Consider the following 12,974-nt stretch of genomic DNA (forward strand, 5'->3'; position numbering starts at 1 on the left):
GAAAGAGTGGAAGAGGTTCCTGAAGTCCAACTATGTCCAACACGCTATACTGATGAGCTGCAATATGATGTTTGAGTGTTTCCCTTCCACATGACCACTGCTGGCAGAGAGGCAGGATTCAGCCCTGCCTGATTAGCTACATCAGCCAGATGTGAATTTTGAGATTCATCTATATTTTTCACAAATGCAAAAATAAGAGGTTCCCAGCTTGTATCTGAGTCAATATGCTTTATGGACAGAGTAGCATATATTGTTACCAAGTTATTTACTAGAGCAAGAGGAAAAATTCACCCAGGCATATTCACAGACATGATGGATTTCAATAAACTACATATAATAAAAAGATTCAGATTTACAGGTAGTGCTTCACCCAGCTCTCTTTTCCACCTAATAAAAAACAAGCAGACAATTTGGGCTGGAATTGGAGTGACATAAGAAGTTCCTCCCTTCTATCCTCTCTAAAACATGTATATTTGTCAGTATACTCCTCTCACTCTGAATAGAATGCTGATGAGTGGTTCAAGCCAGAAGAGAAAGGGCAGTAAATTTAGTTCTCTTATAGATTCCACCAGGCTGAAGGGTATTTTCACTTGGGTTTTATTTCTCTGAAGCTGTTCCAGAAATACAGTAAAACACACTGATGCAACCCCAGTCCCAGGACTCAGCCCTGGGATCAACAGTGCCTGGAATACACTCCACAAAGCATTTCAGTGTTCCATGATTTATGTGGGCTTCCCACAGGGACAAGGATGTGCTGGGAGGAACATCCACAGCAGGTGCCTTAGTAAGTGGCTCCTCCTTACAGAAACTCTCTTGGGGAATTTGTGAAAGAAGCAAATTTGATTAGAAGCAAATTCCTAACAGAAGGATGTTTTGATTTGTCTAAGACTGTCGAGTATGTCACTATGCACATGCATTTAATGCATTTAATGCTTTTGCCTACCAGTGAGCCAATTTCTGGATTAACATTGGATTTTCCAAGGTATTGAGCACCCATGATGACTTCAGTAGGAGCTCCAGTAGTGCCAGTACTGTGGGCCTCAAAGAATAAGCCCCCCAAGATATACATTAGAAATAGAAAAGAGCTGGAAGGAAGAATTTCATTCAGAGTATAGAAAAAATCTGTAAGAAGAGTGAGACCAAAGGCAGGGGTCATACTGTGATCACACAGACTTCTCTAATCCCACTGTAATTCTGTCTCTGAACATTATTGCATTCTGTATGTTTTATTGGGCCAGTTCTGAGAAGCTCAAACCCCACAGGAAAACCACAGCAAACAGAAATATTATGCTGTTTTATATCTTTATCAGATTGCTGGAGAGGTCACACCAATGGGGAAGCCTGAATTTTTCACAATGCAAAAAACAGCAGCTTCTTCCAGATTAAAAAAACCCCACCACAACAAAACAGATAAAAACAAGTTAGTAATGAGCTCCTCAGCACACATGATTATATAATTCACCTTTTTAAATATGTAAAAACACCTGCTGACTTCAAGCAGACTTTTTAAAAGGCACAACATAGGAATAGATGCACGGGATCTAAGGGAAACCACACGTCTGCCTCAGGGCAGATCCTCTGCTTCTACTTCAAGGGACTTCACAGCTTCAGAGATGCTTTGCTAACAGGCATCATCTGAGGAGCAGACCCAGAATACTTCTCAGTTCTTAATTAGAATGATTGGACTAATTCAACCTCCCAGTAACTTTTTCTCAGTTTATCTAAAAGTAAATCCTTTCCTAAATGGCAGGAATTGCCCTGGGAAATGTCTTTCTTACATTCTGCCCTGTCCCAGCTGGGTATCCAAATACCCTAATCTATGGGTTCTTTTGAGACAAATATGTGGTTTTTTTTCCTCTCCACCATCACTATTCTAATTTTTGCCCCAAAAAACAAACATTAAAAAAAAAAATCCAATCTATTCTTTTCCTCCTTCCACAAATCAGATTTTTTGCTTTCTTGCAAGGACTTAAGGAACAGTCCTTATAAGACATAAATGAAAGACAGCAGGGTCTCATCTGCTAGATTTTATGGCTCAGTGGGTTTGTCACTGTATTTTACTCTGGCTGGTCCACTGTCAGGTACCATGAAGTGAAAACTTATCACAGAATATAAGAAAAAAACAAACCTGTGTAAACTGAAAGCTTATTTTGCATGTGATTTTATATGCTACCTCACATTTCCCTGACAAAATACATTTATCAGATGCAGACAAGCTGATCTACTGACATACATAATTCTTCACTGAGGCCAGCTGAGGAATATTTCATGCAGAAAGCCTTTCCTGTAAATAATTGTTCAGAGAACTAAAATAAATAAATAAATACATTTCATAATCATTTCCTTGGTCTCTAAGAGGAGAGAGAGAATTTCCCCATCTGTTCTACCTGACATCTCCATCAGCCCAGGGAGGTTTCAGCCCTGCAGCCCCAGCCAGAATGAAGGGAACGTGGCAGAAACGCCTGCTGGAGAGTTAAAGATCAGCTCTTTGGCTGCCAAATCTGCATAGCTCTTTTCTGCACCACTGAAAAGCAATGAAGATGCTTCAATGAACGCTCTAGGTTGTTTAGGTAGATGAATAGTTGAAGTTGCTTTTCTGGCACGTCCTCTGTACGTAGGCTGGCACTGTCCCATGAACCTGAAAGGCTCACTTGGCTCATGTTGTGTGCTTCCCTCTTCACTCAGATAGTGTTAGCTCACTTGTCCTGTCTGAAACATGTATTTCTTTAAGTTACCAAATTGATCCTAAGTGATGGGAGAGGCTTTGGATGAGAAAAAAACTTCCTTAGTAAACACATGTGCTTTCCTTTGCATTTGCATAAATAGAACTTTCCAGGTGAAACTCAGTGTGGTACCGGGGCTGCTGCAATCAGCCTGTCCTGAGCAGGAGTTACAGACATGAACTCTTCAGAGGGGAGGGCCTGCACAAGAGCACTGCAAAGCTAATTTCACCCTCACCTTCAGCACTTTTCTCACTAGAAGGAAAGAACCACCTGGACCTTGCCAGATCCCTGAATAACCACTTGAATGTGAACAGTGGGGACTGGGAGTTTATCTGCTGGTCAAGTTTGGATTCCAGTACGTTGCATGAAAATATTAATGAGGAAATTTTGAGGGGAGCAAAGACCTTGTGGCTTTGCCCTACAAAACTATAACCAGGTCTATGTTATAGAGTACTTGGGATAACCAAAACCAGTAGATTGGAAGAAATTCCACTTCCTTTTCCCTTTATACATTTTTTCCAGAAGCCACTGATTTACGACCTCCATAGCAAATTGCACTACGTGTTACAGTATAAAGTAGCATCTGCAAGGTATTTTCCATAGACCTTGGGAATCTTGTTCTTTAGCTCTTTTTCTTAGTTCATTAAAATGCCAGTTTTCTATATTTTTAAAACACTGCCAACTTCAGTTATAATCCATAATGATGGGCTGTGTGTGGCACAGCCTGATGGATACTCAGCTTGTATTTCACATACTTTTTCTCCTGTTGGGCTGTCTCTGTCTCCCTGGTATATTGAAATATTTTGATTACATTTTCTTATTCTGCTGCTTCCTTGTAGATACTCCCCCTTTGTCTGGCAAAATTTTAATTACTACAGTAGTGCATAACTCCATTCAGTGCTCCAACACTACCTCTGTGATAGGAGCAAAAGCAATTCCTAAGATAGAATACAAGTATAATACTCTATGTCTTCTTTTATGTCTCCTAGCACCCTCTTTATGGCTGCTAATATATTGTAGTTTCTGCCTTTCACTTACTGATTTCTGCTCTCCTTCACTCAATGTGTCCTTTTTCTCACCCAGAGAATTAACACTCCTCTCTACTCTACTCTCTTCCCTGCTCCCAGTTATAGTGTAGTGAAGTTCTCTGCTCTTTGTCATGTTTTTCTTTCCCACCTCTCAAAGACAGGAATCTGGAGAATGCTCTGCACCACAATTAGCAGCCAGGGTGCAATGGTCTGTGCTCATTCTCACTGTGTGTTGCTTGATGGACAGTGAGTGGACCTGATACAAGAGTCAGAAGAGGAATGCTGAAACCTTCAGAGGACTGAACTGTACAAGCTAAAATACACACTCAGAGAGGAATGTACAGGAGCTTTTTATACCTATTAGCTCTACTAGGTTGCTGACTCAAGATGCTGAATTCTATTGACATTAAGTAACCATTAAAAACAGCCAAGGTTCTACTGCAGGTCACCTAGAATTTTCCATATAATCTGTACACATACATTATGCAATTTTAATTTAAAATTCCATTTGAGAACTAATAGTAGTGGCCTTCCCTTCGGCTACTCCTCTCCACTTTTGCTCTCACAGCACCAGCATTGATTCACACTATCAAAAGCCTTAAGGGGAACAGGTCAATAGAAAATCTCTGCTCTGCACTAATACATTTCAACACCTGAGAAGCAAAAAAGTAGCAATTAAGCACAGCAAAATAAATAATTCAATAGTTAATTTGACCTGCCAGGTTGCAGAGTATTTTTTAATATGCTACCAGATTGTATTTTAGTTTAGACAAAGTGTCTCTGGAGAGTAATACTATGAGAGCCCATAAAGTGCTGTAATGCAACATAAGGCAAAAGCTCACCCATAAATGGGACAACTATTATTTAAATCAAAGTTTTTGTTGTCGGAATCCTGCATATTTAATGAGAAAGTAATGAAGTCTTCCTCTGATTCTTTATTAATTAATCTGCCAACTGATTAGTCAGGTAAAGCAGCCATAGATGGGAAGACTAAAATTGCACTGTAGGTACTTGCCTTTTAGATGGAGCACAAACCAAACAGAAAGCTAATGCTCTTTTCTGTGGTAAAGGAATTGGCTTCTTTTTAATTGCCTCACAAATAATCCATAGACAGTTTTGAGTGGGAGCAAACCATGTGGCCTCTGAATACATGAATATACATTGAAAATGAGGGGAAATGTTCATGCAAGATAAGACTTAGCAGGAGAATAAAAGCTCAGTACTTCAACAAGATCCTCCCTCAAGACTATCAAGTTTCTAGGGTTATGGAGTAGGGGAAATGTTAACTTGGTGGCAAAAAACCAAAGCAGTCCAGATGGAAGGACTTCCAGTCCCTCTTAGTAAAAGGAGATGAAAATGGAGAAGACCATATGTACAGATGGACAGAATTAAAACCAGGAGGGAATAGGTAGAAACAGGCTGTCAGCAGCCCCAGAGGTCAAGGAGATTAACAGGAGAAGCTCCAGAAGGGACCACTCTGAGCCTCCAGGTGCAACTCAGGAACAAAGGGATACGTGATGCTTTCTGGTGCGTGTCTGCCATTCTCATTCATCCTCTGCTGCAACTCCAGAAGCCAAGTGGTCTCAAAACAGCTGCACAGCTCAGCAGTGTCACTGAGACTTAAGGGCACTTGTTGAAAGGAGAGTACACAAGGGAGGATGCAGTAAATGCAAACACTTTTTATCTTGGATATACACACACTCTCATTTACTGAGTAGTCAAGGCTCTTGCTATGCTGATTTCCACCCTTTCTGACACTAATGCAAAGCAATAAGGTTAAAAAAAAACAACACCCAAGCAAACCACAAGAGCAACCACAAACCTCTTTCCTGCTTGCTGACACCATCACATAGCTTCCTTGGGTTGACTACAGCAGTGAGATCTTAGTGTGGTAACAACAATTCACCTCAAGGCTCAGGAAACTGCAGCTTGGTCAGGACAAGCTCTGGGAACTGCACCCAGGACACATTTTCCCCAGTCCCCAGTTCTGTCCAGTAACTGCTATTACACCTACATGAACATTTGCAATTATCTGACGGATCTAGTTGCTGTAAAAGTAAATAAATAAATTGAACCAGCTCTTAACTGTTTAGAAAATTACTACAAATGTTGTTACACTCTTTCATAGTCCTGGGGAAAAAATGGGATGAACATAAACCAAGTGCAAGACTTATTTTATTGCATCTTCCATTTTATAAAGATATTCATGATAAACACTCTACTCTTCTGCAATTAGATTTCTCTCTGGTTGTAAGCACAGCTATTTTTAGTTTTACTTTGGGAGCATCTCCCAGAACTGCAGAGCATAATCATCTCCACCATAACCCTGCATCATCATTACCAAACACCCAATGAGCTTTGGAAAATACACATATTACATACTGAAGGTCCCAGGAGCTCTTTTTTCTTCTGCCTCTACATCACAGTTCCTTCAATCCTGACTTCCAGTAATGCCAAATATTGGCCAACGAGTGGTGCTACAAAGATTTACTCCAATTGCAGATCTGGCCCATTAAGCCCAAAACTGTGCTTGCCATAGTCAGTCCTGCTCAAAAACCCCATGCATCTGCCTCTAGCCCAGAGCCTCCTTAATGGTGTCTTCCCATTTGTCTGCTTTGAAGGTTTCATATTCATTGTGGTTAAATTACTTCTCTCTCCACTGAGCTGTACTGGAGCAGGCACAACAGCTTTTTTATGGATCTTGCAGCCATTGCAGAAGATTGTTGGCAATGTTGCAGTAATAAAGAGTATTATTCAAAAGGAATTGCTAATGTGATACCACCAGCCTACAGTCCTCTCACCCTTACAGTTTTTCAGCTTCTCTATTCCTAAGCAAATCTCTTTTACAGCCTTTGACACAGAGCACAGTGTAACAGACATGCTTCCCTGTGGGAACAGACAAAAACTTACCAGCCAATGTTGAATTCAACGTGAGCATCAAAGAATCCAACGACAGGAGATGTTGCTGCTTTCCAGCCTTGGATTCTGGCTCGAATCAGCCCTTCTCGTTTGTTATTGCGCACGATTTTCACCAGACCTGGGTATCTTTTGTTGACATATTGGTCCAGATTAAATTTTAGCTCAACTGCAGGACACACACACATAAAAAAACAAACCAAAAAACACACAAATATTCAGAATGAGAAAATCAAAAAAAGGTTACATTTTACTTTAATTTATTTTCCCACAGAAAGGGAAATAAATCCTTAAATATTCCTAAATCCTCAGTCTCACAGGTACAAACCAAGTTGCACAGCTGGGGCATGGACCAGTTCCAGGGGTATCAGCTCAGAGAAGTTCTCTGCACATCAGAGCAGTTACTGTTAGACTTGCCCAAGCTTAATATGGCCTGATGGACTGAGTATTGTTCTGAAGAGGAAGTTTATCTAAATGTTTGGTTGGGTTTTTTTAATTACTATTCTAATTCTCTGATGATTTGGCACTGGGTCACAACTGGCTTCAGGAGGAGCAATGCTGACCTTACAGCAGTCTAATGGGGGTGACTGGTGATTTTTTATTTTTTTCTCTGATTTATGTTATTCAGAAAGAGTTTGAAAATTAATCTCCATGGATTTTTGGTCAAGACCTAATTAAGATCAGAGTTTATTTCTCTTAATTTTTAGGGTTTTCCTTTTAAAAATAATTAAGACTCCTCAATAACAGGCTACTTCCCTGTTGTACTAAATGGATATTGAAGATTTCAAATAGACTTCTCTTTTGTTCATTTTCAGGCATTCAACCACAGATCACAGATGGAGCAGAACTCATTCACTCCTTTATTCAGATTAATCTCAATAGGCTTATAAACAGGCAAATTACCAAAATGGTCTCTATATTTTTAAAAATAAATCTAGTTTAGTAATTCATTTACACTGCAACTTATTCATAATGAGGCTTTTACTAAAATACATTTATTAGGAAAACTAGTAGAAGCTTTCAGGACATTAGAAGCCTCATTCTTCTGATCTATATTACACAATAGAATCATTATCATTGGAATCAAAGACCTGATAAATCTCCAGTTATCTAAAAGAATGACAGATAAAAGCCGTATAGGAGTTCTAGGAGAAACAGAGTCCAATTCTCCTCTGCAGTACATTGACTCAAACACTTTGTAATCTCACCTAATTACTGCACAGTTCACACTGTCATAATTGAAAGCAGAATTGGACAAAAGGTTTCTTAAATCTACAGGGTTTGGAATTTATTTCTGTTTTAGAGATTTGTTCTCTCACCATGCTTTCTCTTTGGGGATCTTGAAGAGGCATCACAACTGGAAGATTTAAAGATGCAACAGTTCTAAATGTCTAAGGTACAACTACTTAAACCACAACATTAGTCACCTGTATCCTAAAAGTTCTTAACATTTGGCTGTCTTGGGAACCTTGTCGACCGATGCCACCCTAGATGCTCATCAATATTTGTGGTTTGATTGCTCTAACAGATGTGTTACTTTTTTTACGTTAATGAACCTGAAAGTCGAATGCCCTTTGTGCCAATTCTGGTTCATTCTCATAGTCTAATTTATTTCCTGCCTCAAAATAACCCCAAAAAACAGAGTCAAAATCTGGTATTATCAACACCTGTTCCAAATTAAATCATGAAGCAGCAGAACGTTCTGCCATGCAAAACACAGCAGAAACTATCTAAAGACCCACTTTTCCTTTGAAGTAGAATTTAAACTCTTAGTCCATTCATGTTGCTGTTCCTCTAGATCTGAAATTTTGGAGCAAAGTGTCACTTCTATATGAAGACTGCCCAGTTAAATGTCATTCATCCTGTCACGGTTTCATTTAAATCAGCAGAATTCATCCACTTAACACTTACTAGTTATACAAATAGTTAACATTTACTTACAGCTTTGTGCTAGTGGCTCAACCAACCCTCTCATTAACAGAAACAAACTCTCATAATTTCTACTGATTTCAATAGTTACTTTACACCAACCAATTAGCCATAAATCAGTGGTTGCATATATGACCTTCCTCCCCTGGCTGCTTAAATGCAGAATGACTCGATGCTGTTTCATCTCTGTGTTAAAGAAACAAAGGCATTTCAGCAAGCAGTGACCCAGCTCCCTTGGACTTATGTTTCATGCCCATTACCCACATAGGATACGATACTTAGAAGAAAGGTTAGGGATGCTCACCATTGTCACTGTTGTCATCCACCAGAATGATCTCCTTGAGCAAGTGCGAGGGGGTGTGATTGACCACGCTGTGCACAGAGCGCAGGATGACAGAGAGAGCCTCGTTTACAAAGATGAAGACCACAGAGATCTGGGGGAGGTCATCTGGGTAGGTCATCTGTTTGCACCTGGAGAGAAGAGAGAAAGAGAGAGAGAAAGAGAGAGAGAAAGAGAGAGAGAAAGAGAGAGAGAAAGAGAGAGAGAAAGAGAGAGAGAAAGAGAGAGAGAAAGAGAGAGAGAAAGAGAGAGAGAAAGAGAGAGAGAAAGAGAGAGAGAAAGAGAGAGAGAAAGAGAGAGAGAAAGAGAGAGAGAAAGAGATAGAAAGGGAGAGAGAGAGAAAGAGATAGAAAGGGAGAGAGAAAGAGAGAGAAAGAGAGAGAAAGAGAGAGAAAGAGAGAGAAAGGGAGGGAGGGAAGGAAGGAAGGAAGGAAGGAAGGAAGGAAGGAAGGAAGGAAGGAAGGAAGGAAGGAAGGCAGAAAGGTAGGAAGGCAGGAAGCAAGAAGAAAGAAAGAAAGAAAGAAAGAAAGAAAGAAAGAAAGAAAGAAAGAAAGAAAGAAAGAAAGAAAGAAAGAAAGAAAGAAAGAAAGAAAGAAAGAAAGAAAGAAAGAAAGAAAGAAAGAAAGAAAGAAAGAAAGAAAGAAAGAAAGAAAGAAAGAAAGAAAGAAAGAAAGAAAGAAAGAAAGAAAGAAAGAAAGAAAGAAAGAAAGAAAGAAAGAAAGAAAGAAAGAAAGAAAGAAAGAAAGAAAGAAAGAAAGAAAGAAAGAAAGAAAGAAAGAAAGAAAGAAAGAAAGAAAGAAAGGAAGGAAGAAAGAAAGAAAGAAAGAAAGAAAGAAAGAAAGAAAGAAAGAAAGAAAGAAAGAAAGAAAGAAAATTGGTAAACTCAAGTAGCCATGGGGAGGTAAAATACACTGAAAACACTCTCTTCATTGCTTGCTAGCATAAAGGGACTTAAAGTATTTGTTCTTCCTCACAGAAATGTGGTAAAAGTTGAAGTCAAACAGCTTGGAGCAGCACTTTCTATCAACTCAATGACAACCAGAGTGTATCTGCATGCACACAGACTAGTAGCAGCTCTCATTCTCTTGAAGGTTAAAAGCGTCTCCTGAAAACCAAAATAATATCAATTGCTTTGCTCAAACACAACCTGGAGAAGGTCCACAATTCTATAGCTTGTCTGTGCTACCAAGGAAACCATCAGAAGGTCTGCTGTTAACTCGTAACTACATCTTATACATTTAAAACTAGGAGGCAGTGAAATAAATTTTGCATTTGCCCTTACAAAGAGCACGTGCCACCTTTTCTGATTTTGCAGTTTCTGCATTGATACTAAATGCAGGAGGTTTGCTGTGCAGGTGTGTACTTGCTGAAATATTTGCAAAACAGATCTGCTTCATCTGAGATGTCACCTTGATAAGCAGTTACATCCTGAGATTCAAAATTTCCTTTTGTGCTTGCTCAGTGATGCATATTTGTTGCCATTCACCATTTTGAGAAAGAAAAAAACAAAGCCTGGAGAAGTCACAGACCACACAGCCTCTGCTTCACAAGCCCATGCCCCTCTGTAACACCACACTGCCTTATTTTAGTGGAATTCTCTCCCTCTGGCAAAGATGGTAACTTCAAAAAATGACCTATGTGTTCTCACAGTCAAAAGCCATTCAGAATTGCCATGGTAATTACTGAACCTGCTCATGATATCACAGGAAATGACTTTTCCTGCTCTTGTCAAACTTTCTGACCTCTTTGCTCATTACTTTGCTGTAACAATCACTTTTTTTTTTCCCCTACTGTCAGCAGTTACGGGGATGGAGAGGGTGACAAACACTTGACTGTTGGGTAACCCCTGGGAATCAATTATGAATTCCAGTAAAGTGCAAATATTCATAATTCCTACTCATCCCTGCGCTATTTGCTCAGAGACCTGAGGACTTGACATTGATTACAGTGTTACCATAGCTACTTCTTAGGAGCTTGCTGGTGGCCTGTACCATACAGAGGAGCCCTCTGCAAAATTTCTGGTTAAGCAGAATTCTTACACAGTCTAAAATTTAACCTGGGAGAAGGACACAGCTTCCTTTTTGAATGTGATTTTCCTCTTGTCCACACCAACGTATCAAAGAAGCCCACCAGAAATACTTCACTAACAGGAAAGAGCCATCAGCTAAAAAAATAGACTTTGCAAGATTTCTCTTGATGAGGGACATCTTTGATCTGTCAGCAATTTGCTTCAAAGCCTCGCTTGTATTAGAAGGACAAAGCAAATTGCAGTAACTGGTACCCAAGGTGTGTTGCTGGTGACAGTGAGGCAGAGGAGAGAGGACAGGGAACCACTGAAATAGTGCAAGACCTCAGTGAGTTGAGCTTCATCTTCTGATGAAGAAATTTTGTTGAACTTTTCTGAAGTAAAAGGTATTTATCTTATTGGTAAATGGACTGAGACACCTGGGCACCCAGCCACATGTTCCTGTCTAGACTGAAAGGCTGAGGAGGACTAATCCCCAGCACTTGTCCTCCTTTTTTTTTTTTTACTGTGAGAGTGACAGAGCACTGGAACAGGCTGCCCAGAGAGGCTGTGGAGTCTCCTTCACTGGAGACATTCAAAACCCACCTGGATGCGTTCCTGTGTGATGTACTCTAGGTGACCCTGCTCTGGCAGGGGGGTTGGACTAGATGATCTTTCGAGGTCCCTTCCAGCCCCTAAGATTCTATGATTCTCCCACCTACATTCTGAAAAAATCTGTATTTCTAGTTCAAGCTTTACAAGCAATACACCTAAATCACAACCTCCACTTCTGATTTACTTGCTTTTCATCATAGTAAATCAATGCATTTTTATCCTAAGTGTGATTCCACAGTCTCACTGGTTCACAAGACTTTTCATGCCTTGGTTCTCAATTACTACTTACATAGTGTGGCACCATGGACTGCTTTAAATAAAAGGCTGGTTGGGATTTATTATTCCACCTGGGTTAAGCAATTCCTATCATTTCTTACTGAAAACTTCCTTCTGTCAGTTGTCCCCTTTCTCTATTAGCAGGACATAGCTGGAAAACTGCAGTATGTCTGCATGTGGTGCTCCAAGCATTGCCTGTTAGAATCCCACAGGTAACCCCACTGCAAGAGGAACACCTAGATGGCCAAAGGCAAAACTCAGAATTTAGCAGTGGTTTAAAAGCTGTTGTAATTTGATTTATTACAGCAAGGATGACAAACAGCAAAAGAAGCTGTCCAGCTGAGTAGTCTTTCTAAAGTACAGCAGTGATTTAGGAGTATATTTCCTCCTGACTTCCAGTCAACCTTGAACTCCCAGCTCCTTAAGTTGCTTCAGAAAATGAGATGGATGTACTGAGGTAGTCAGGAGAAAGTACTTGTCCACTCACAAACACTTCTGATGATGTCTGAGAGCACGAGCAATGCCAGTCAAGGGGCCTTTCCTTAAAAATCAGTGGGTGTTTAAGTGCTTTGTTGGACTGTTGCCCAAGTGCTTCCCAATGTGTTCTGCAATTAAATACCAGCCACAGCAATTTACAGTTAATACTTCCTACATTCCAAGAAACCCAACCAGCAATTAACACTCTGAGCCAAATAGTGACATTAGCAAGTCACACACATGGGTGCTCTACCATCAAAGCACAACTGTGCCCACTGTCACCTTACAATGCCTTTGCAGCTCCGTTCCTGGCAGGATGGTGACACCAGACCGGGTGTGCTGCAATGGAACGTTCAGTCTCTTCTACCTGTACATGAGGCTGAGAAAGTCAGAGTGTCAGGAGGACACATGAAGTCCTCCTTGGTGCAGCCCTTGATTTTGGCCCTAGAGCACAGCAGCAGGAGAGATGTGATTCCAGAGAAGGCCCAGGAAAACAGGGCTATAACAAAGCCTGTTGACTTTCAAGAAGGCACAGGGCATCCTCTCAGAAAATACTTGGAGCAGCAGTCGGGAAACAGGGAAAGCTGATTTCTCTGATTCTAAATTCCTATCATGAACTGTTATCAGGTCTCACACTGTACAACCAGCCAAGGGCTTTGAGCAGG

At 40.3% G+C, this 12,974-nt stretch overlaps 1 protein-coding gene across 1 annotated transcript in view; it reads right to left on the minus strand.

The window, feature by feature from the left end:
• Positions 1-12,974, minus strand: part of GALNT9 (polypeptide N-acetylgalactosaminyltransferase 9) — a gene marked incomplete at its 5' end in the record, with an annotated part of 132,203 nt that overhangs the window by 74,748 nt on the left and 44,481 nt on the right. Inside the window, 2 exons of the mRNA XM_009997691.1 lie at positions 6,662-6,836; positions 8,901-9,067. Of these exons, the coding sequence (XP_009995993.1) occupies positions 6,662-6,836; positions 8,901-9,067 (342 nt within the window). The remainder of the gene's footprint in view (positions 1-6,661; positions 6,837-8,900; positions 9,068-12,974) is intronic.

The sequence above is a fragment of the Chaetura pelagica genome, unplaced genomic scaffold (genome assembly GCF_000747805.2).
Source record: "Chaetura pelagica isolate M959 unplaced genomic scaffold, ChaPel_1.0 scaffold45, whole genome shotgun sequence".
NCBI classification, from domain to species: domain Eukaryota; kingdom Metazoa; phylum Chordata; class Aves; order Apodiformes; family Apodidae; genus Chaetura; species Chaetura pelagica.